The sequence below is a fragment of the Pistacia vera genome, unplaced genomic scaffold, assembly GCF_008641045.1.
Source record: "Pistacia vera cultivar Batoury unplaced genomic scaffold, PisVer_v2 Contig73, whole genome shotgun sequence".
Classification (NCBI taxonomy): Eukaryota; Viridiplantae; Streptophyta; class Magnoliopsida; order Sapindales; family Anacardiaceae; genus Pistacia; species Pistacia vera.
The window spans coordinates 1,009,386-1,031,466 of NW_022196590.1; the positions used below are offsets into that span (position 1 = coordinate 1,009,386).

A 22,081-nucleotide genomic window follows, 5' to 3' on the forward strand; every position below is an offset into this window, starting at 1 on the left:
CTATTCTATTAAAATTAAAGTTCACTAAACTCAAGTTCTAAACAAAATCAAATTTCAAAAAGGTCAATGGTTAATAAAATTAGTTTAGTCCACTAATATAATTATAGACAAGTTATATCATAATATATATATATATATATTATATATATATAATAATATATATATATATATATATACCATTTGATAAAAACTCATCAAACACTCAAACAATTAAGTTGGCTAGTGGCCTTTGTGGGCTTAGGTATAACTCTCCTTGGAAACCGATTGCTAAGGGAGGTCCTCGAAAATTTAGTTAAATTCCCTCCTCGAACAAGGTGGGGACAAGCAGGGGACCAATCCCCATGGAAAAAAAATTACAAAAAATGGGTAAAATATAGATACAAAATACATATTATTTTTGTTACTTCTAGGGGTGTTCGGTTTCCGAGTACCCTACACTTTCTGAAGGAACCGGAACTGGATCGGAACGACGGTTCCTTGAAATTTGGAACTAGAATCGGAACCGACAGTTCCGGTTCCTAGGTACCCAGAACCAGAACCTGTAACAACGGTCCGGTTTGGGTACCATAAAATCATGACCCCCAAAAGTTTTTAAAATGACAAAAAAACCCTTAAAAACTTACAAATACCACACCAGCCCCCCCTTCCCCCCCACCCCCCCCCCCCCCCCCCCCCCCCCTCCCCCCCCCACCCCCCCCCCCCCCCCCCCAAACTGCACTTGTTAACAAAAATAAAATTATAAATTATAAATTATAAATTACAAACTCCATTACTTTGTAAAGGTAGATTCTCAAAAGTCAAACCAACTTACTTTAAATGTTATGAAATATAAATATAAATGTATTCACATTGCTTTTTTTACAAAAGTTTTATTAACCCCCCTATATTTAATTTATTTATATTAGTCTGGTTCCTGGTTCCTAGTTCGATTCTGGTTCTTAACGGATATGAATGGTTAACCGAAAACCAACCATTGACAGATTGGTTCTGGGTAGGAACTGGAACAAACCCAAGTACACCGCCAGTTCTGGTTCTAACGGTTCTTTTGAAACCCTTAGTCTATCCTACCAAAATACATATTTATTTCTCTATTCTTAAAATCCAATCTTTCTATTCAACACTGTTAAACCCCCTAAGTTTGTTAATTTAACTAAATAGCCCCCCAAAAAAAAAGGTTTATAAATTGACAAAAACACTTCCGCCCACCAACATTTGCCAGATTCGCCACCACCATCAGAAGGTGGTCGGAATCTAGCATAATAGACACTACCGCTAGATCTGGCTGATTGAAAATGCTAGATCTACGACCACATCTGGTCGTCATGACGACCAAGATATGGTCGTTTGTTGACAATAAGATGTGGCAGATTGGTTATCAATGGCTAGATTTGGTCGTAGATCTGGCCTTTTTCGGCCATATCCATGGTGTGTGGTTGCTACTAATTATTTCCTATTTAAAGATGGCATAGCATATTCTCTAAATGGTCTGCCACTTTTATGTTGGTTGTGCTACATTATTTCCTCCCCTCATGTTGAATCTCTTTCATTGCTTTAACTTGTGTTCTTCTCAGTCTCCACAACGGTGTGTAACATGCACTTAATCTTAGGATCAAAATTTTCAAGTTTCTTTGTGCAGGAGCGGTCATGCACTATGGAAGAAAAAACTAAAATATAGGAATAAACAAAAAATAAAATTCTCAAAATAACAAAAAAAATCAATTTAAATGTATGTCTAATTTTTCAATCCCCCGGCAACGGCGCCAAAAACTTGTTGGGACTTTTTCGTATGCCGGCACGTGCACTATGTTGGATTCATGCATTTTAGATATGAAAATGGAGAGAAAAATGATCAAGATGATGGACATAAGGTAGAAAGCAAACCATTATAACATTAACATATTAATGTAAGAAAATGATAGAAAATTACCAACTTCTTTTGCTATTAAAAGCTTGAGTTGAAATTTGGAGTCTAGATTCTTCAAAAGAGAAATGGAGAAACTCAAAATGAAGTCCACCCAACAAAAAATGAGAGTGCCAAGAGAGTGAGAGAGAAAGTGAGAGATTGCTCAATTGAATTAAAATGGTATAAACTTAATTTATATACCATGGGCACAAAGTGTAATTTTAAATTGTTTGGGAAGGCCTCAAACAATTTAAAATTAACTTGAGAATAAACATTTATGTCAAGTCTTTGGTTTTATGGTTAATTCATAATTAGACCAAATTTTAATTCTATAAATATCTAACCTTAGAATAAACCAATGCATTTTTGCCCCTATCATTGAATCCAATTCAATAATAATTTAATAAATCCTTATTACCCTTGGTTAGTGCAGCTATCCATGGATAATCATTTTCACCAATACATTAATTCGGATGTAACCGTTTACGTCCGAGCATCATTAATCTGATTAATGATATGTATTACCCTCTCTCCTTGAGCTTGGTTTAGTTGTGACCATTTTGGTTTATTATGATCAGCCGTGGGCCAATATGGATTTTGATATTCGTTATAATTCTTATAATCGAAACTCCCATGATATGGTAGATGTCTGAACAATGTTCTATAACCCATAAATCACAATAAAGTGTAAACTAATGAACTTATTCTGATCGTACGTACCGTGTAGCCAAACCTCCGTTATCTAATCCTGATTAAGATGGTTCATGGTATGTCAAAAAATTTAACAATCTTTAATCGAAATGTCAATCGATACAATGGAACTCGTCAACATGAAACTACTTTTCATCTGACATTTGTTATACTGACTAGAGATTTCCCCTTTCCAATGTTATTAACATTCGTTTAGGAACTCGAGATTTGACTATTTTGAGTTAACGGATCCATCTGACCATCACTTGTCCTCGCACATGAATAACATATGACCAAAACTGGCTTATTACACAAGACATGACTAGTCTCGTGCTTATACACCATATGAACCATATGCATCCTATGTTGAATCAACCGTGTATCTCAAGTCTAAGGATCAGTGGTACACTAGCACGATCCTAAGATGCACATTGAACATACCATGTGATTCATCGTAATCGATCGTATTCGATAAACAGTTCACTAACCGTTTATCCATGCTAATGCCTTAGTGACAAACCTCTTATAATTACCCACACCAATACCATCACATGATATTCAATGAGATATTTAGCATGCCTACTATGCAATGTTATTGCCCAATTAACATAATTGTGTAGGGAATTCTTTGATGATTTGATCTTCTGAAGATCCGTGGTCATTCGGACATTTCACATGTAATATTAAATAAATATAATATAAATAAAGCAGAAAATCAACATGTGAAATAAGAACACTTTCTTTATTCATAAACATTACAAGAATAATGTCCTGAAACCGACAACACGATTGGTTCCGAGGGCATACACTAACACATAGTTGACAAGTAATCAAAACGGTGAGTGAAGTATTATCCCATAAGGACTGATGAATTTAAACAAACAAATATAATGACGAATCTCAATTATTTTTGAGATAACGAAACTGGTGATATGAATTGTAATTAAAAAATAGAAAATGCTAAAAATAAAAACAACTAATTACTCAAACAAAGATCACTATGCAATGACAATATGAAGGGTTCAATTCTACCAAAATCGATGTTGACAAGGGAACATAAAATCAAATTCAGAAAATGTTTGATCTAAAGATGGCTACATACTCTCAATTAATCCAAATGAGAAATTCGTAACGGTTAAGTTCACTCCCACTTAAAACCTAAACTAGCCACATAAATTCATAAGACTCTCTCAAGTATCCTATTCAATTATGATCTATGCTATTGTAAAGCTCTAATTAGACTTCACTCCCGGTTCATCATCACTTCAACAAATCAATTGAATCACAATGAGACCCTAATTAATAGAATATCAATCAAACTTCACTGCCTAGTTAATCATCAAAAAGAATGCTAATTAATTAAAGACACATCAAATCCAAAGCATTAAAGAAGTAACACAGAAATCTTATAGAATGAATTTTTTTTTTTGAATACTTTTATAACATTGAAAATCAAGTCAACATGGTTCGGTAGAATCTACCCTAACATAAGATGGGCATGGGTCGGGGACCCCTGTCCAGCCTCGGCTAAAAACCCAAGGGGATTCCTCGGTCCCGACCCCAAGCCCGAAAAGGAATCCCCGAATTAGGCCCTATCCCCAAAACAGGGAATTCAAGGATCTCAGAAATCCCTGTTGGGGGTTTGCATCCTTGAGCTGATTATCATTTTTTCTAAAAATAATGTATATCATCCAAAAAGAAATTAAATTTATAAAAATAGGGAATTCGAGGAATCTCCGAAATCCCTGTTTGGGGGTTTCGCATCCTTGAGCTGACCTTAATTTTCTCTAAATTATAATGTATATCATCCAAAAAGAATTAAATTTATAATGTACATATTAAAGATATTATATATATATACTATATATATATAGATATATATATATATATATATATATATATATATATATATATTATATATATATAATATATATTATAATATAATTTATATATATATATATATATATATATATCATATATATATATGTATGTATATAAAATAATACATTATACATATAACATATATATTATGTATTACAAAATTTATAATTATTTATTATATTTAATCTATTATATATATATTATTACCCATTCGTATATGGTTCATAAATACTCACACAATATTAATTTGTTCTAATATAATTTTGACTTCATTGATTGATTTTCAACTATTCAAATTAATATAAGATTAAATGGTTAAAATCAAACTTACTACAAATATTTACACACACAACAACACACACAACACACAGAGATATATATATATGATATATATATATATATATATATATATACGAGTTGGCCGGGGCGGGGACAATTCGGGGCCGAGGAAGGGTGAGACCAATCCTGTCCTTAGCCTGCCTGAATTCGGGGACTGATTTTTAGCTCAGGCCGACCCAAACCCTAAACAATTCGGGAAAACTTTGCTCCATGTAGGTCAGGCCAAGCCAGGTCCTCGACATGGCAGGGATTATGCCATGCCTACTAAAATAAAACTACTCCATACTCAAAGTAACACAATCCAAATCAGTTTTGAAATCATCATTACAAAAATTCCAGACTAAAATAAAAAAAGAAAACTAGGTATGGAAAACCGAAACTAGACTCTTGAAGACTTCGTCTCCTGGAGGGTTGATCTCTGAAGAATCCATGCCAACTTCTCTCTAGTGAATGGTGCCCAAACCTTCTTTTTATCTCTTCTTCTCCCTGGTGTGTTTTCCAAACCCTAGCCTCCTAATCTGCTAAGGACCTCTATTTTTAGTAGTAAAGTCATGAGGGTATTATGGTAAAAGACACTTCAATTAAAACACATGATAATAATTTGTTTTGTTCCATGCACTGACGTAGCTTTTGGTCAATTTTTAACCATTTTCTAAGTTGAATTGGATCGCGACCCAAAACATGAAAATTGTATTCTGTCACTGATCTTTCAAACGCCAAGAATAGGTTAATCGGATTGTATAGCTCAGGTTACAGCCATTTTAGTGAAGATGTTCTGGCAGAAATTTCCAATCATAAATTTACGCACGCTGCGGCGAAGATAAGTCTTGCGCTGTGGTCGTTTAGAATTAGGCTAAGAGCCAAAATAAAAGTGTGTAATGCTTCTTAGCTTTCCATAGCTTCTATAATTAGGTCATTGAGTTTTAGAACTAAGTTATGCTAATTTTACTCAAAGCTGACGTTTCGCCCTGCAATAATAAAACTTCCAATTACATGCATTTCACAACCAAAGCGAAGAGAAATAATAATAAACCTAATGAAATTTAGTATAAAATATAGAAATTCCATGAAGATTCATGGAATTTACGCTTTTTTGATCGACATCATCAGATTATGTGGTGAGTTCTTCTGATTTGTCACTCCTTTTGAAGTGTTGATCAAGGTTTGAAGAAAACAAACACAACCAATGATTTTGGATAAAAAAAATGCACCCAAACTTTTTATTCAACTTTTTGGGTGCACTTGGTATTATCCAAAATTCTTGGATGTGTTTGTATTTTCCTCTAACTTTGAGGAGAAAATTGTTGAATACCCAGCAGTAGATGTTGAAAGATTTATGCCCTGCTTCCACGTTTGCTGGATCGGGTAATTAGGAGGGTTTTTTTCATTGGATGTGATAATTGTCTCGTCCATCCATGTACTAATTAAAGATGATTGAGAAATATGACAGTCGTTTTGTAACACAATGAGACTGTCTAATAATTTAATTAGGAGTAGGCACAAATAATAGGATAGAATTGGAACCGATGAGTACCCGGGTTTCGGTTTTGGTTCCTATACGGAACCAACTGCCATAGGGTCGGTTCCGGTTCAAAAAACTTGGAACCAACACTATCCACTTCCGGTTCTGGTTTCATCCATGTAGGAACGAGGAGGGAATCGGAAACGAAACAAAGAGAAGAAGAAAAGACGGAAAAGAAAGCACCACCGGGACCAAGCATGAAAGATTGACCGAAAATGAAATCAAACATCGCAAACCAAATCACAATCACAGTACCAAAAATCTAGATCTCTTAATCACGAACCAAATCAAAAAGAAAAAAAAAAATCAAATCAAGCATACAACCTGTAAATCAACCTGCAGAGAAATACACCAAAGACATTCAAACCAGCAAAATCAACTTGCAAACATATGCACCCAAATACACCCAAACCAGCAAAATCAACCATACAACCTGAGAAATAAAAGTATTTATGTAATTTAATCAGGGAAAAGGCAAAGTGAAGAGAGAGGAGTCGGATGATCAGGTGTTTAAGGAGACAGAGAATGAGGAGGAAACGTTGGAGGTGTGTTGAGACGGTGGTGGTGGTGAGGTAAACGTAAGGGATGGTACATGTTTGGATAAGATGGTAAAGAGCTAAAGCATTTGTAAATTAAAGCAATTCATTCAAAAAATTAAATATGTACGGTGAGCGGTTCCCAAGTACCCGCATTTTCAGGGGAACCGGAACTGGAACCGCACAGTGCAGGTTCTTAATTCAAGGAACGGACCTAAAATGCAGGTTTCGATTCCTTTCCGGGTACCCGTAAAAAATAATTACCCCCTATTAGTTTAAAAAAATGACAAAAATACCTTAAAAGTTTACAAATACACCCTAACAAATTTTGGTTACTATTCATTTGTGTCCAATGTAACTCTAAATCCTCTAATCTCTAAGCAACACTGAATTCATCAATTCATCACAATTCACATAAAATTCCTCAACAAACCAAAACAAAACAATTATTCACACAATTCCTATCAAATAACTTCACCAAATCATTCAAACAAACAACAATATAGAAAGTTAGAAACTGTCACCAACTTCTTTGATTCTGCCACTACTAAATACTAATGTAGTAAATTTAATGTTATAAATTATTAATGTTTATAATGTAATAGTAATGTGTAATTAATTAAATAATTATTTAATTAATGTAATGTATAATTAATTAAGTAATCATACTATACATTTATAATATAATGTTATAATTAATAATTTCTAATTATTTAATTAAATATTGTACTAATGTTTATAATGATGTTATAATTAATTAAGTAATTATTTAACAATAATGTAATGTTATAACAATTAAATTTCTAATCATTTAATTAATTACTAATGTTTATTAATATTTATAATATAATGTCATAATTAATTAAGTAATATTTAATTATGTAATGGATAATATTAAATAATATGCTATTAACTATAATAATATTATAATTAATTAAATTTCTAATAATTAATATAGTATGTACTAATGTTTATAATAGAATGTTATAATTAATTAAGTAATCATACTATAAATTTAAATGTATGTTATAATTAATTAAAATTCTAATCATTTAATTAAGTATGGTAAATTACAGTTTATAATACAATATTATATCAATTAAGTATAATTAATATGTAATGTTTATAATTAATTATGATCATACGATAAATAATATTATAATAAATTAAGTAATCATTATAAACTATAATTTAATATTGTAATTAATTAAATTTCTAATCATTAATTAATGTACTAATGTTATATTGGAATATTATAATTGATTAAGTAACATACTATAAATCTATAATTTAATATTGTAATTAATTAAATTTCTATCATTAATTAGTGTACTAATGTTATATTTGAATGTTATAATTGATTAAGTAATCATACTATAATCTATAAGTAATGTATATTAATTAAATTTTTAATCATTTAATTAAGTAATATAATAGAGTAAAATGTTAATGTTATAATGTAATGTTATAATTAATTAAATTTTAATCATTAATTAAGTAATATAATAATGTAGTAATGTAATGTTTATAATGTAATGTTTAAATTTATACCTAATTAAATAACATTAACTATGTAATACTATAATTAATTAATTAATGATATAATATAATGTAAGTATAATACTATAATTATATGTAATAATTTAATTAAGTAATCATTTGTTTCTAATGTAATGTTACAATTAATTAAGTAATCGTATTATAAATTTAATGTAATGTTAATATATTATAATTAATAAATTATAATATTTAATTAAGTATGTACTAATGTTTATATAGTAAATTACTAATGTTTAAATATAAGTCTAATCAATTAAGAATCATTTAATTATGTAATGTTATAATTAATTATGTGATCATACTATAATGTAATGTTATAATTGATTAAGTAATTATACAATAAATCATAATTAATATTGTATAATTAAATTTATAATCATTTAATTAATATACTAAGTTTATAATAGAATGTTATAATTGATTAAGTAATCATACTATAAATCTATAATGAGATGTTTTAATTAATAAAATTTAATCATTTAATTAAGTAATATAATAATGTAGTAAATTACTATGTTTATAATGTAATGTTTAAATTTAAACTAATTAAATAATCATTTAACTATGTAATGCTATAAAATTAAGTGATTATAATATATTATAATGTAATGCAATAATGGTATAATTTAATTAAGTAATATTTAAATACAAAGTAATACTTAATTAATTAAATTTTAATCATTAATTAAGTAATCATTGTTATAATGTAATGTATAATAATTTATAATATAATGTCATACATCTCATTATATAATGTTAATAATTATGATATCAAACTATAATGAAATATTATAATGAATTAAGTAACATATATAAAATCTTTAAATAATATATAATTAATAAGTAATCATTAATATAATGTAATGTTACAATTAATTAAGTAATCGTACTATAAATTTATAATGTAAGTTATAATTAATTAAATTTCTAATTATTTAATTAAGTATTGTGCTAATGTTTAAGTAAATAATATTACTATATTTATAATATAATGTCATAATTAAAAGTAATCATTAATATGTAATGTTATAATTAATTATGTGATATAATGTAATGTTATAGTGAATAAGTAACATACTATAAATCTTTATGTAATATTATAATTAATTAATTTTTAATCATTAATTAAGTATTATACTAATGTTTATAATGAAATGTTATAATTGATTAAGTAATTATACTAAATTATTAATGTATGTTATAATTAATTAAATTTCTATTATTTAATTAAGTAATATACTAAATTATAAGTCAATTAATTAAGTAGTAATCAAATGTAAAGCTATAATTAATTATAGTATAAATCAATTAAGTAACGTTATAAAATAAATTAATTAAGTAATCATTTAACTATATATAATGTTATAATTGATTAAGTATGATATTTAACTAGTAATTAAATTTATTAATGTTTATCACTTATCATAATAATTAATTAATTGCTAATTTACATAGAATATTTAGAACTCGATAATTGAAGTAAATAAACTAAATAATTATTATTCAATCAAATATACTATTTATTCAAAAATAATTCTTTTAATAACATTAAAACACTTTTAATTGGATCCTAATTTCAATTATACACTTAATTAATCAAAACTTTAATATATATATTAAAGTTTTTAATATGGTGTAGTTTAATGTAATAAGTATAATTGTATATTTATTTGATTAGGTTACTAAAAACTTAACTTTTTCTATTTTAATTTTTTTTATATGTAAAATAATGAAACCCCCCATTATTCACAAATTTTCATTGTAGCCTAGGTTCCAAAACAGGTTCCAAAAAATCATTCCAAATAGGTTCTAAACTAGATACCCGCTACAGGTTCAAGCAGGTTCCAAACCAGGTACCAGTTTCAAGTTTTTTTTCTAGGTTTCGGTTCTGGTTCCTACTCCATAGAACCACAAGTTCCAAGCAGGTTCCAAACCGGGTACCAGTTTTAGGTTTTTTTTCTAGGTTTTGGTTCTGGTTCTTACACAAGAACCGAATCGGAATAGCACAGTGTCGGTTCCAATAAAATAGAACCGGAACTACTCGACAGTGCCGATTCCGGGTGGGTTTCGATTCCGGTTTCGGTTCTACCCGCTACCTGCTCGACTATAAATATGAATGCTAATTAATAGTCAAGAAATAAAAGAAAAAATAAAATTTTGGTAAATTTTGAAAAACAAACAATTTTCTTCAATTTCAACAACTGATTTGACTATACCTCCGCGTCTGCAACATGTGAGTAAATAGTAAATTTTTAGAGACCAATGATTACTTACACGTAAAGAGAGTAGTTAAAAGATATTGGGCTTATAGCTTCACCTCCACAATAATCACATGTTGTAATTTTGCTTTTACTCGCAGTTACATTGAGTATTGACTTGAGGAGGAATGTGTTTCGCTTTTTTCCTTCTGTCTACTTTTGAGGTCTTTACTCTTTCTATTGTTCCATTCTCTCCACACTCCACTTGAGAGCTCCATTAATTTGCAGCTTCAGATTGCATCCTACCAAGCTACCAAAATCAAACTTGCGAGTGGTGCGGGAAGAGAAAAACATATAAGTAATTTTAATTTTGGGGGTGCCTTGTAATTTTTATAGGTAAGTTTGTCATTTTTTTAAATAGTAGGGAGGTTATAAAAATTACTTTTGATATATAGTACTAAAAGATCTTTCCAACATATGTACCTAACTCCTCTCAAAATGTCAAAGGATGCACAGATTTATCATCTATTTTCGTTGTCTTCAATTATTTGGGAGATATTTTTGGTGACCCAATTCATTATCATAAAAATTGAAGTCATTGGCTTCGTTTGGTTGCATTTTGAGAATACTACTTTTAGTATTTCCAAAAAAGTTAAACAGTAAAATACCCAAAAACTCACAATATTATTCAACTTTTTTTAAACCTTTTAAATTTGTTAATTTAATTAAATACCCCTAAATATTTTTTAAAAAATTGTAAAAACACCTCAACAATCCACATTTACCATATTCTGGCCACCACTGCCGAAAAATGGCCAGAATCTGGTAGGATGGCACACTACGGGATGAATCTGGTCGGTAGTGCGTCGATCTAGCCTTTTTCGGCCAGATTCACAGTGGATCTGACCAGAAAAGGCCAGATCTTTAGCCGTAACCAGTCGGTAACAACGGCCAACAAACGATCGTCGTTGACCATCAATGATGACCGTTTGTTGGCCGTCATTGAATAGCAATTACGGCAGCCATAGATTTGGCCTTTGCCGGCCAGATCCACCGTGGATCTGGCCGAAAAAGGACATATCGGCGCACGACCGGCAAGATCCAGCCAGTCATGCGCCGATACGGCGACTCCGGCCATCCTCCGGCGGTGGTGACCGGCTGTCCGTATTTAAGGGTGGATTGGGGGTGTTTTGTTAACTTTTAATGTTTTATTATAGGGGGTATTTTGTAAAAAAATAAACATAAGGGATATTTTATGAATTTGTAAATCCTATATCGTAATACCAGCCCAATTCAACTTTTTTTTAACTTTTTTTAAAAAACTTTTCCAAAAAACACAAAATTATGTTTGGTAGGTTTTGATAGTTTAGTTGTGAAATCATTTTTATACAGATAATTAAATTAAAAATAACAAAGATTTAAGATAAAAGATAATAAACTACGTTTGGGTGGTTGATAAGAATTCTCGAATGATTACTTACAAGGTATTGGGAACTTTGAGTTGGCAATTCATTTATTTCTCAATTTGCAGATAATATTTTGCTGAAACACGCTGCCGTTCCTTCTTCTGAGAACTAAAGGACTTGGAACTTGGAACACGTTAACTCATTTTCTTCTTCTTTCTTTTTTTACAGCGTAAGCTGCTGTTATCTTCAACAACTCGAAACTCAAATCTCATCAATCATTTTTTAAATATAAAGAGAAATCTCATTTTAATGGAAGATCAGAAGCAAATTGTGTTGATCACAGGCTGTTCTCAGGGAGGAATCGGCCATGCATTGGCTCATGAGTTTGCTTCTAAAGGCTGCATTGTTGTGGCCTCAAGTAGGTCCAAAAGAACCATGGCTGATCTTGAAAATGATTCCAGGTTCTTCGTGCAAGAACTTGATGTTGTTTCAGATGAAAGTGTGGAGAATGTTGTGGCAAATGTTATTGAAAAGTTCGGAAGAATTGATATTTTGGTAAACAACGCTGGAGTCCTTTGCATTGGCCCTCTTGCCGAGCTTCCGTTATCAGCTATCCAGAATGCATTCGACGTCAATGTTTTCGGTGCCTAAAATATGATTTCTCTGAATTTTGTGTTCATTATCTAAATTTTTTTGTTATTATTGTTAAGATCACGTTCCATAGAACTCATCTCTAAAATTGGTTTTTATTTATTTAATGTGTTTCTAGAGTTCATATGTTGAAAATCAATCACTATAATTATATTTATTATAACGAGGATTCATCATATGATAGAGAATCAAACCCACAGGAAAATGTGTCTAGGTTTATAATTGACACCATGATCAGGATTCAGGTCATCCCCTAAACCATTCATATGGTTTATAATATTATAAACCATATGAATGGATATATATTCTCTATGGTTAATTTATGGTAAAAATGAGGAACCCATAGTTGCATTAATACGTTTGTTTTAGTAGTGGCTTCAACCAAATTTTAATTATTTTTTTTTTACTGTTGCTTTGTTTAGCATTTGGTGTTCCCCATCTGATATTAATTTGAAGTTCACTGATGAAATATATAGGTGCCATGAGAATGATTCAAGCTGTTGTTCCCCACATGGCGGCTAGGAAAAAGGGGAAGATTGTAAACATTGGAAGTATTGGTGCTGTTAGCCCTGCACCGTGGACCTCTGTTTACTGTGCATCTAAATCTTCTCTTCATTCACTCACTGATACCTTGAGGTATGTATATATATCTCCTCTATTGTCTCGAAATCGATAAAAAAGTAATCTGTTTACTATTCTTAATTACAGTTATTAGTCAATTCAACACGTCGAATATCTCTTAGCGTTATACAAAAGGTTTCAGGATAGAATCTGTTGTCACGGAGTCTTTCTCATGAGTTAATCATATTGATGTCTAATAATGCAGATTGGAACTCCATCCTCTTGGGATTCATGTCACCCTCGTCGCCCCAGGAGCTATTAAGTCTAACATAGCAAATGTCGCGGCCGGCAACTATAGTCGGATGCCTGAATTGAAGCTATACAAGCCATTTGAAAATATTATCAAGGAGAGAGCATATTTCAAAGAACCATCAAATGCAACCCCTACAGAAATATTTGCAAGGAAGACTGTGGCTGTTTTGTTCAAGGACAAGCCCCCAGCTTGGTTTTCTTTCGGTAAGTACTCTACTCTCGTGGAAATATATTCCTATATGCCAAATTTTGTTAAAGACTTTCTTGCAAGGAGAATGATGAAAGGATAAATGACATTATCGAGTTCATCTTTTTTTATCTGAAATTTGTACAAGTTTAAACGATTTTTTTTTTTTTTTCTATGAATTCGCATATGAAACCTGTATGTTTTACATATGTGAAATATCAATAAATCAATACTTTATGAGGGATGTCTATTAATCTTTTAGTATGTCAAAGCTGCAGAATTCACAGTTAACCATAGTCTTCATTACCCATAAATAATACACTGAAAAAGTATGCAGAAATAGGAAATTAAACAATGCACAGACAACAAAATTACATAGCATTAACAACTATTCAGAGCAGCCTTTAGCTAATGAGAAACTAGAGAAGATTTGAGATGAGCCACAGTGTCTTCAAGAAAGTAACTAAAGGGTCCAATTTCAGTTCCATCAAGTAGCTTAAAGTTCAACTGTATGGATTCCAATTTTATCCAGCAACAACTGAACATCTCCAATCTCCAATTACAGTCTAGAAGGTGACATGTCTTTTATTGTTTTTTTTTACCGGAAAAATTGAATTTTCTTGAGAAAATTAATCAAGTTTTGAGGAGGTTAGAGTCAATGCAATTTGCTCAGTTTTCGATCTTATTCAGTGGTCAGCTAAAAAATTGACCCGAAAATTCAAAGAAAAAAAATGATATTTTAATAATGTTCTATAACTTTTTAACTAAGATACAAATTTCCTACCAAACTCTAATTAAAGTTAGTTAATATATTTTTTTTTAATGACTTGGGGTGTCCGAGCTAGTTTATACGCACCTAAACTAATCTTTTGGGACCTTGAAATTACCGACCAGATAAGAGTTTAAATGGCTACCCCTATTAGCACCCAATGAGAGATTCAAACTCATGATCTCTTATATAATATACTCAAGAATCTTTATCGAACCGTTCGACCACCCAAAGGTAGTTAAGTTAATTAATAATTTCTTGGGTGGTAAGAAAGAATTCAATTGATTTTCCACCAAACTCTATTACTGAATTAATATCAATTCAAGTAGGTCTCTATGAAGAAAAAAATGGAATGATTAATTAATAAAAATGGAATGAAGGGTATTTTAAGAATTGAGACTTCTTTAGTCCACTAGCGGGTTCAATAGTTCGGCTCATAAATAAAGGGAAATGATTTTTTGCCCTCACCATTTTTTTTCTTTAACCCTCATCTTCTACTTTAACTAAGGATATAGTTGTCAAAGAAAGAAAAAATATCCTTCGTCTATACTTTTATTTCAAAGAGATGCAATTACCAAAAAATTTAAAGAAATTTAGGTAAATCAAAATGCATAATCTCAAAAGTAGATTAAAGCCCATGGTAGCTATCAAAATTACTTGATATCTCAACCTAAAGCAAATACAATTACCATTTGATCTTCTTTTGGAGAGTTCTTTGTTAGTTTCTTTCTTCCTTTTCTTCTTCTTATTAATCTTCTTTTTTTGTTTTCTTTTCAAGTTTTGTATTTGGAAAACTTTTATGAATCACATTTTAAATATAAAAACAATTATGTAACTAGGAAATTACTAAAACTTAAATCAAACAAGACGTTTTTTTAAGTGCTTTTACAATTGATAACTTTATAAAAATAGGAGACATTAAAAGATTAAAAATCTTGAGTAAAATAATGAATATGTTTATAAATTCTTCCTAAAACTTTTAAATGTTTAAAAACCATGGTTAATAATATATACGTACCCTATCTAAGATAGAAGACAGGGGCTTAGGGGTGGGGGGGTGGGGGGGGGGGGGGGGGGGGGGGGGGGGGGGGTGGTGTGGGCGCGGTGCGTGGGGTGGGAGGAGGGATGGGGAGATGGGGGTTCGCGTGGGCTAAACTACTGCCTAACTAAAGGGTAGTGATCTTTACACCCCACTCATTGACTATTATCCCCATTTAAAACATGAAATTGAAAAAAAAATAATAAATAAAACAAAAGTAAAAGAGTTGACAAAAAACCGTTTACCCAGATCTCTTTTCATGACCATCGGTTTCCCTAGTGTAGGACGTAGCCACACTAAAAGGTAATGATCTTTACACCTCATTTATTGACTATTAGTCCCATTTAAAACATAATTGAAAAAAAATAAAAGAGTTGCACAAAAAACCCTTACCACCCAATCTCTTTTTCATGACCATCGTTTCTCCTAGTAGTAGGGACGGAGCGACACTAAAGGGTGTATCTTAACACCCACTTATTGACTATTAGTCACATTTAAAATATAAAATTAAAAAAATAACAAAAATAAAGAGTACACAAAAAACCATTTACCCAATCTCTTTTTCATGACCATCATGTTTCCCTTGTAGTAGGACGTAACCACGCTAAAGGTAGTGATCTTTACACCCCACTTATTACTATTAGTCCCATTTAAAACAAAAATTGAAAAAATAACAAATAAAAGAGTTGCACAAAAACCATTTACCCAGACTCTTTTCATGACCATCGTTTCCCCTAGTAGTAGGGAGTACCACACTAAAGAGTAGTGATTTACACCCACTTATTGACTATTAGTCCCCATTTAAAACATAATTGAAAAAAATAACAAAAATAAAAGAGTTGCACAAAACCATTTACCCAGATCTCTTTTTCATGACCATTATTGGTTCCCCTAGTAGCAAGGACGTAGCCACACTAAAAGGTGGATCTTTACACCCCACTTATTGACTATTAGTCCCCGTTTAAACATAAAATTGAAAAAAAAAAATAACAAAATAAAGAGTTGCCAGAAACCATTAGCAGATCTCTTTTTCATGACCATGTTTCCCCTAGTCAGTAGGATGTAGCCACTAAAGAGTAGTGATCTTTACACCCGACTTATGACTATTAGCCCCCTTTAAAACATGAATTGAAAAAAAAAAAAAAAAAAATCAAGAGTTGCACAAAAAACCATTAACCTAGATCTCTTTTTCATGACCATCGGTTTCCCTAGTGTGGGACTAGCCACACTATAACATATGTTCAATTGAACCACTTAAACTTTGAAAAAAATAAAAAGGCTTATATTTTATATATTTACAATTTGATATCACTTAATTCTATTGAACCACCAAACTTGAAAAAATAAAAAAAAAAAGTTTTATTTTTATATATTACAATTTGACATCATTTAAATTCATATTGACCCCATAAAATTTTATTATAATTTATAAATTTAATTATTTTAAACCCACCACTAAAAATCCTAGTTACGTCCTTGCCTAGACCAGGAAATTCATGGACACAAAACTGTGTTTTACTCAACATTTGAATAACAGTTGAGCTTTATACTAGCGGAAAACATTGCCAATGCCACCCAAATCTATCCTTTGTAGATGACTCATGTAATTTGTTGTGAATCATTATTGCTCATATAATATATATATATATATAATGTTACTTTTTAAAATTCTGATATAATGAAATTCAGAAGAAATATTTAAGTTCAATATATTATCCAAGAGATTCTTGGTTCTGAAATTGAAGATTAATGAAAGAAATTATTGTTCAAATCTATAATTTTTTTTTTTTTTTTTTGAAATTTGTTAGTTAATTGAGTCTTAAGAAACTATTATATATTATAGATAAAAAAAAACAACAAAAAAAAAAAGAGAGAGATTTCATCTTTAATGGGATCTTCACCCTCAAGATAGTGTTTCTTGCCGAGGATTTCAAAAGTACTATAGTTACGGTAGTTTACAATTAGGAATGGTAAATGGGACGGGTTGGGCTGTGGATCGTCATCCCCATCCTATCCCAAAAATAAAATAGTATCTCCATCCGTGTCCCCATCCTCGGATTGGACAATGAGGCAATGAGGCGGGATCCCCAAATGGGGATCGAGTATCTCCACGTGGACTCAATCGCCAAATTTAAAAATAAATTATTTTTTATTTTTATAATTTTTAATGACCTTTTTACAAAATGTTAAATTATATATATTGTTCTATCCAAGTCATATATGAGAACTAAAAATTGATTTACATTCAATCGTTATTAATTATATTAACATACATATTTAAAAGCTTTATCTTTTAATTGTACAAAAAAAAAAAAAAAATTAATAATTACATTAAAGATTAATGAAAAATTAAATACCCATTAATATACTTCTATTAAAATTAAAGTTTCACTAAACTCAAATTTATAAACACAATCAAATTTAAAATGTTCCATTGTTAATAAAATTAGTTTGTCTCACCGATATGACTATAGACAAACTATATATATATATATGTTACTTTGTTATAGATACTAATATTCTTTTTTAAATATTTAATAATTATTAATAAATTTTAGTGTTTGGGGATGGGATGGGGTGGGGCAGAATGGCAATCACCACCCCTCCCCAAAATCAATTCGGGAATGAGTTTTCATCCCCATCCCCACTCCCTCCGTCCTCGAAAATTTAGCTTAAATTCCTCCCCGAATAGGGTGGGGACAAGCGGGGACCCATCCCCACAAAAAAAATAAAATTAAAAATCGGTAAAATATAGATAAAAAACAAAAATAGTAATTTTACAAGGGGTGTTCGGTTCCGGGTACCCTGTATTTTTTTAAGGAATCGGAACTAACGGTTCCTTGAAATTTAGAACCAGAATAGGAACCAACGGTTTCTAGGTACCTAGAACTAGAACCTGTAACAACAGTTCCTTGAAATTTGAAACCATAATCGGAACCGACGGTTCCGGTTCCTAGGTATCCAGAACCAGAACCCGTAACAACAGTTCCCGTTCCTAGGTACCCAGAACCAGAGCCCGTAACAACAGTTCCGGTTCTGGTTCTGGGTACCCTGTAAAATTCATGACCCCCCAAAAGTTTTTAAGATGGCAAAAAAATCCTTAAAAACTTACAAATACCCCCCTACTGGCACTTGTTAACAAAAATAAAATTACAAATTATAAATTCAAAATTACAAACTCCATTACTTTATAAAGGTAGATTCTCAAAAGTCAAACTAACTTACTTTAAATGTTATGAAATATAAATATAAATATAAATGTATTTACTTTACTTTTTCTACAAAAGTTTTTATTAACCCCCCTAATCTTTAATTTTATTTTATATTAGTCTCGGTTTTTGGTTCTTGACTCCTGGTTCCGGTTCCTAACTATAGGAATCGGAACTGGAACCGCACAGTAACGGTTCTAAAAATTTGGAACCGGAACCCACCCGTTGATGGTCGGTTCTGGATAGGAACCGGAACCAAACCCCGAGTACTTGCCGGTTCCGATTCCAACCGGTTCTTTTGAACACCCCTAAATTTTACCCTCATCTAACTTGTAGGTGAGGTTTAAAATTAAAATATTTGGGGGCTAGATATTGTCCCCTAAAATCCGGATCCGAATTAAATATAATAATGACGCAGAATAACCCGGCCCAATCGTCCCCGTAACTGAAAGTCTGAAATGGTCCTTTTCAACTGAAATCTGAATTTTCCTCCTTTGTAAGCGGAAACTTCAACTCTCCTCTCCTCGAATTCAACGACAAAGCCTGAAACTTTGAAACTTCCCCCTCACTTTTCACACCATTTTAATGGAGCCTCAAGATCAGCAGCATCCGGTGGTGCTAATCACCGGCTGTTCTCAGGGGGGAATAGGCCACGCGCTGGCACGTGAGTTTGCTGCAAAAGGGTGCCGGGTGGTGGCCACCAGCAGGTCCACGACAGCCATGTCTGACCTCGAACAAGACCCCAGGTTCTTCCTCAAAGAACTTGATGTTGTTTCGGATGAAAGTGTGAATAGTGTTGTGTCAAATGTTGTTGAAAAGTTCGGAAAAATTGATGTTTTGGTTAATAATGCTGGAGTTCAATGTGTTGGCCCGCTTGCTGAGCTTCCATTGTCAGCCATGGAGCAAACTTTCAACACCAATGTTTATGGTAATTTTAAGTTTATTATTTAATTGGATTTGGATTTGGCTGTAAAAATTGAACTTTGAGATTTTTCATTGCCTTTGCAAGTGTTTCTTTTTTTGGAATTTATATGTTTAGATTGCTATTAAATGGATTAAATTTAGAATAGCTATTATGCGAAGTTTGAATTTGGTGCTCATTATAATTTGTTTGATTATATTTGTGGTTGTTTCTTTGGATTTGGTGTTCATTATCATGTGGGTTTTTTTTCTTAATTTTTTAATGTTTTTATTTGTGTTTATAGTAAGAGATTGCTACTTAAAAGATTTTAACTTGAATGGCATATAAGGGTAATTAAAAGATTAGCTGTTTTTAAATTTGGTGCTAATTATAATATGATGATTTTTTTTCTGATTATAGTTTGGATTTGAAAAAGATGGCGTGCCCGGATGAGTTTGTGTTTAGTTTTGTTCTTTGTGTGTTTAGATTACTACTGAGTAGATATTGACGGCTGTGATGATTAATTTGAAACTTAAGCAGTGATTTTGGCAGATTGTGTATCCCTCGAGTTGATGTACTTGAGATATTATATCGATTAGCTATCCAATCAGTTATCTAGCTACCAAGGTCATAGGTTTAGCAGTGCATCAGTTTGAACTCGTGTGATCTCGTGGGATAGATTGGATGGTTTTTCGTGGTACCAAAAGAAGAAAAATTACGTAATTGGAGTGTTTCTGTAAATGGTGATATATGTGTGTTTTTAAGGTCTGGAACTGACAGAGAATCATTGCTATATATTGTGTGATTAGAAGAAATAAGAAGTCAATGGTCTGTATGAGACATGCATATGACAAAAAATGTATCATAGTTGAAAAGGAAAGTAACATTGTTTACCAAACTCTGTCAGGAAAAACAGAACTTTCAACTTTTCTTTTACAAATTTTATTTTGGTCGTACTTGAACTAATATATATTTTTTGCCTTGATTTTACTACAACTGGTGATTATTCCTTCTCTTGAGCTTTGTAGAGCCTCTTCTCCCAGCTGCTTATTGAATGTCCTCTTCTTTCATGCCAAGTGAAAATTTTATTTGCGGTCGTGATTAAACTAGGTAAGTTAATCAATTGAGAAAGGTTTTACTGGATCGTAGAAAATACTGCTGATGTCTGAGAGCCGTGTTATCTGTGTACTTAGAACTTGGTAGATTTAAAGTTTCATGTGTTGGTAATATATTGCATTCTGAAAGCCGCTCATCTCATGCGCTTAGTCCTAGTAGCATTTGCTATTGAATGGTGTTCTTTATGTTCTCTGTCTGATGGAATTATTCTCCTTATTTGTCTGTGTAATACATTTTGTGCTCCATGATCATCTTCCCCCTCATGACTGATTACTATTCTGTTAGGTTCTATGAGGATGGTTCAAGCAGTTGTTCCCCACATGGCATCAAGGAAAAAGGGAAAGATTGTAAATGTCGGAAGTGTTAGTGCATACCTTCCTGCACCGTGGGCTGGTGTTTATACAGCAACTAAATGTGCTCTTCATTCACTGACTGACACTTTGAGGTTTGTATATGACAGATACCGATTCTGATTTTCGCCAATCTTGTAGCTCTAATAATCACAAATGCCATGAAAATTATCTGTAAGACTATAGCATAACCTTTCTTTTGTTTTAGAATGTGAATCTGTTACTTTCCATGTTTCATCCGTTGCCGAATGAATGTACCCTTAGATTAAATTGATTTTTTGGTGTAGATATATTCCACGAAAAGATGTGATTTCAATAGGGCTGATCACTTTTGTGTTCTTCATAAACTCTCTTGAAATTATATCTTCACAATTCTGATGTCTAATGCAGACTGGAACTAAGACATTTCGGGATTGATGTCATCAACATCGTCCCTGGGGCTATAACATCCAACATAGGAAAGACTGCCGTTTCCAACTACAACCGGATGCCTGAATGGAAGCTATACAAGCCATTTGAAGAAATTATCAGAGAGAGAGCATACTTTTCACAGACATCAAAGTCGACCCCTGCAGAAGTGTTTGCAAAGGATACTGTAGCGGCAGTGATGAAGAACAACCCCCCAGCTTGGTTCTCCTCCGGTCGATACTCCACCATCATGGCAATTGTATACCATATGCCCACTTTTGTTAAAGATTTTATTGTCAGAAAAGCAATGAAAGGCTGAGTTCTGCATTGTCTGGACTTGTCTGTTTTATCCATCTCAAAATGTCACTTAAACATTATACAGTTACTGAAATATCCTTGTGTATCACCATATTGAGAAAACACTGAACATCAATGATGTTTATGATAATTATAAACTAATTGCTGATAATCTATCGATCATGACAGTGGTGGTTACCGATAAAAGACAAAAATCAGCCAAAAAATTGATAGGCTGAAAAGTTG

General features: G+C 31.7%; 2 protein-coding genes across 2 annotated transcripts; both read left to right on the top strand.

Annotated features, from left to right (window-relative positions):
* The first annotated feature begins 12,234 nt into the window (after positions 1–12,234).
* On the top strand, positions 12,235–13,849 carry LOC116115075 (short-chain dehydrogenase RED1-like). Its single transcript, XM_031401215.1, has 3 exons — positions 12,235–12,678; positions 13,163–13,322; positions 13,513–13,849. Exons 1-3 carry the CDS (start codon positions 12,345–12,347, stop codon positions 13,847–13,849), a joined length of 831 nt encoding a protein of 276 aa, XP_031257075.1. The 5' UTR covers positions 12,235–12,344.
* A 5,484-nt stretch (positions 13,850–19,333) lies between these two features.
* LOC116115061 (short-chain dehydrogenase RED1-like) lies at positions 19,334–21,993 on the top strand. Its single transcript, XM_031401191.1, has 3 exons — positions 19,334–19,691; positions 21,066–21,225; positions 21,521–21,993. The coding sequence occupies exons 1-3, from the start codon at positions 19,349–19,351 to the stop codon at positions 21,855–21,857; spliced, it is 840 nt and encodes a 279-aa protein (XP_031257051.1). The 5' UTR covers positions 19,334–19,348; the 3' UTR covers positions 21,858–21,993.
* The last annotated feature ends 88 nt before the right edge of the window (positions 21,994–22,081 follow it).

What these genes read in the sequence shown, in the direction of transcription:
- LOC116115061 (XM_031401191.1), top strand. Translation starts at nt 19,349, where the DNA reads ATGGAGCCTCAAGATCAGCAGCATCCGGTGGTGCTAATCACCGGCTGT. An exon ending in TTTCAACACCAATGTTTATG is followed by an intron (nt 19,692 to 21,065) that starts GTAATTTTAAGT and finishes CTATTCTGTTAG; the next exon opens with GTTCTATGAGGATGGTTCAA. An exon ending in TCACTGACTGACACTTTGAG is followed by an intron (nt 21,226 to 21,520) that starts GTTTGTATATGA and finishes TGTCTAATGCAG; the next exon opens with ACTGGAACTAAGACATTTCG.
- LOC116115075 (XM_031401215.1), top strand. Translation starts at nt 12,345, where the DNA reads ATGGAAGATCAGAAGCAAATTGTGTTGATCACAGGCTGTTCTCAGGGA. An exon ending in ATTCGACGTCAATGTTTTCG is followed by an intron (nt 12,679 to 13,162) that starts GTGCCTAAAATA and finishes TGAAATATATAG; the next exon opens with GTGCCATGAGAATGATTCAA. An exon ending in TCACTCACTGATACCTTGAG is followed by an intron (nt 13,323 to 13,512) that starts GTATGTATATAT and finishes CTAATAATGCAG; the next exon opens with ATTGGAACTCCATCCTCTTG.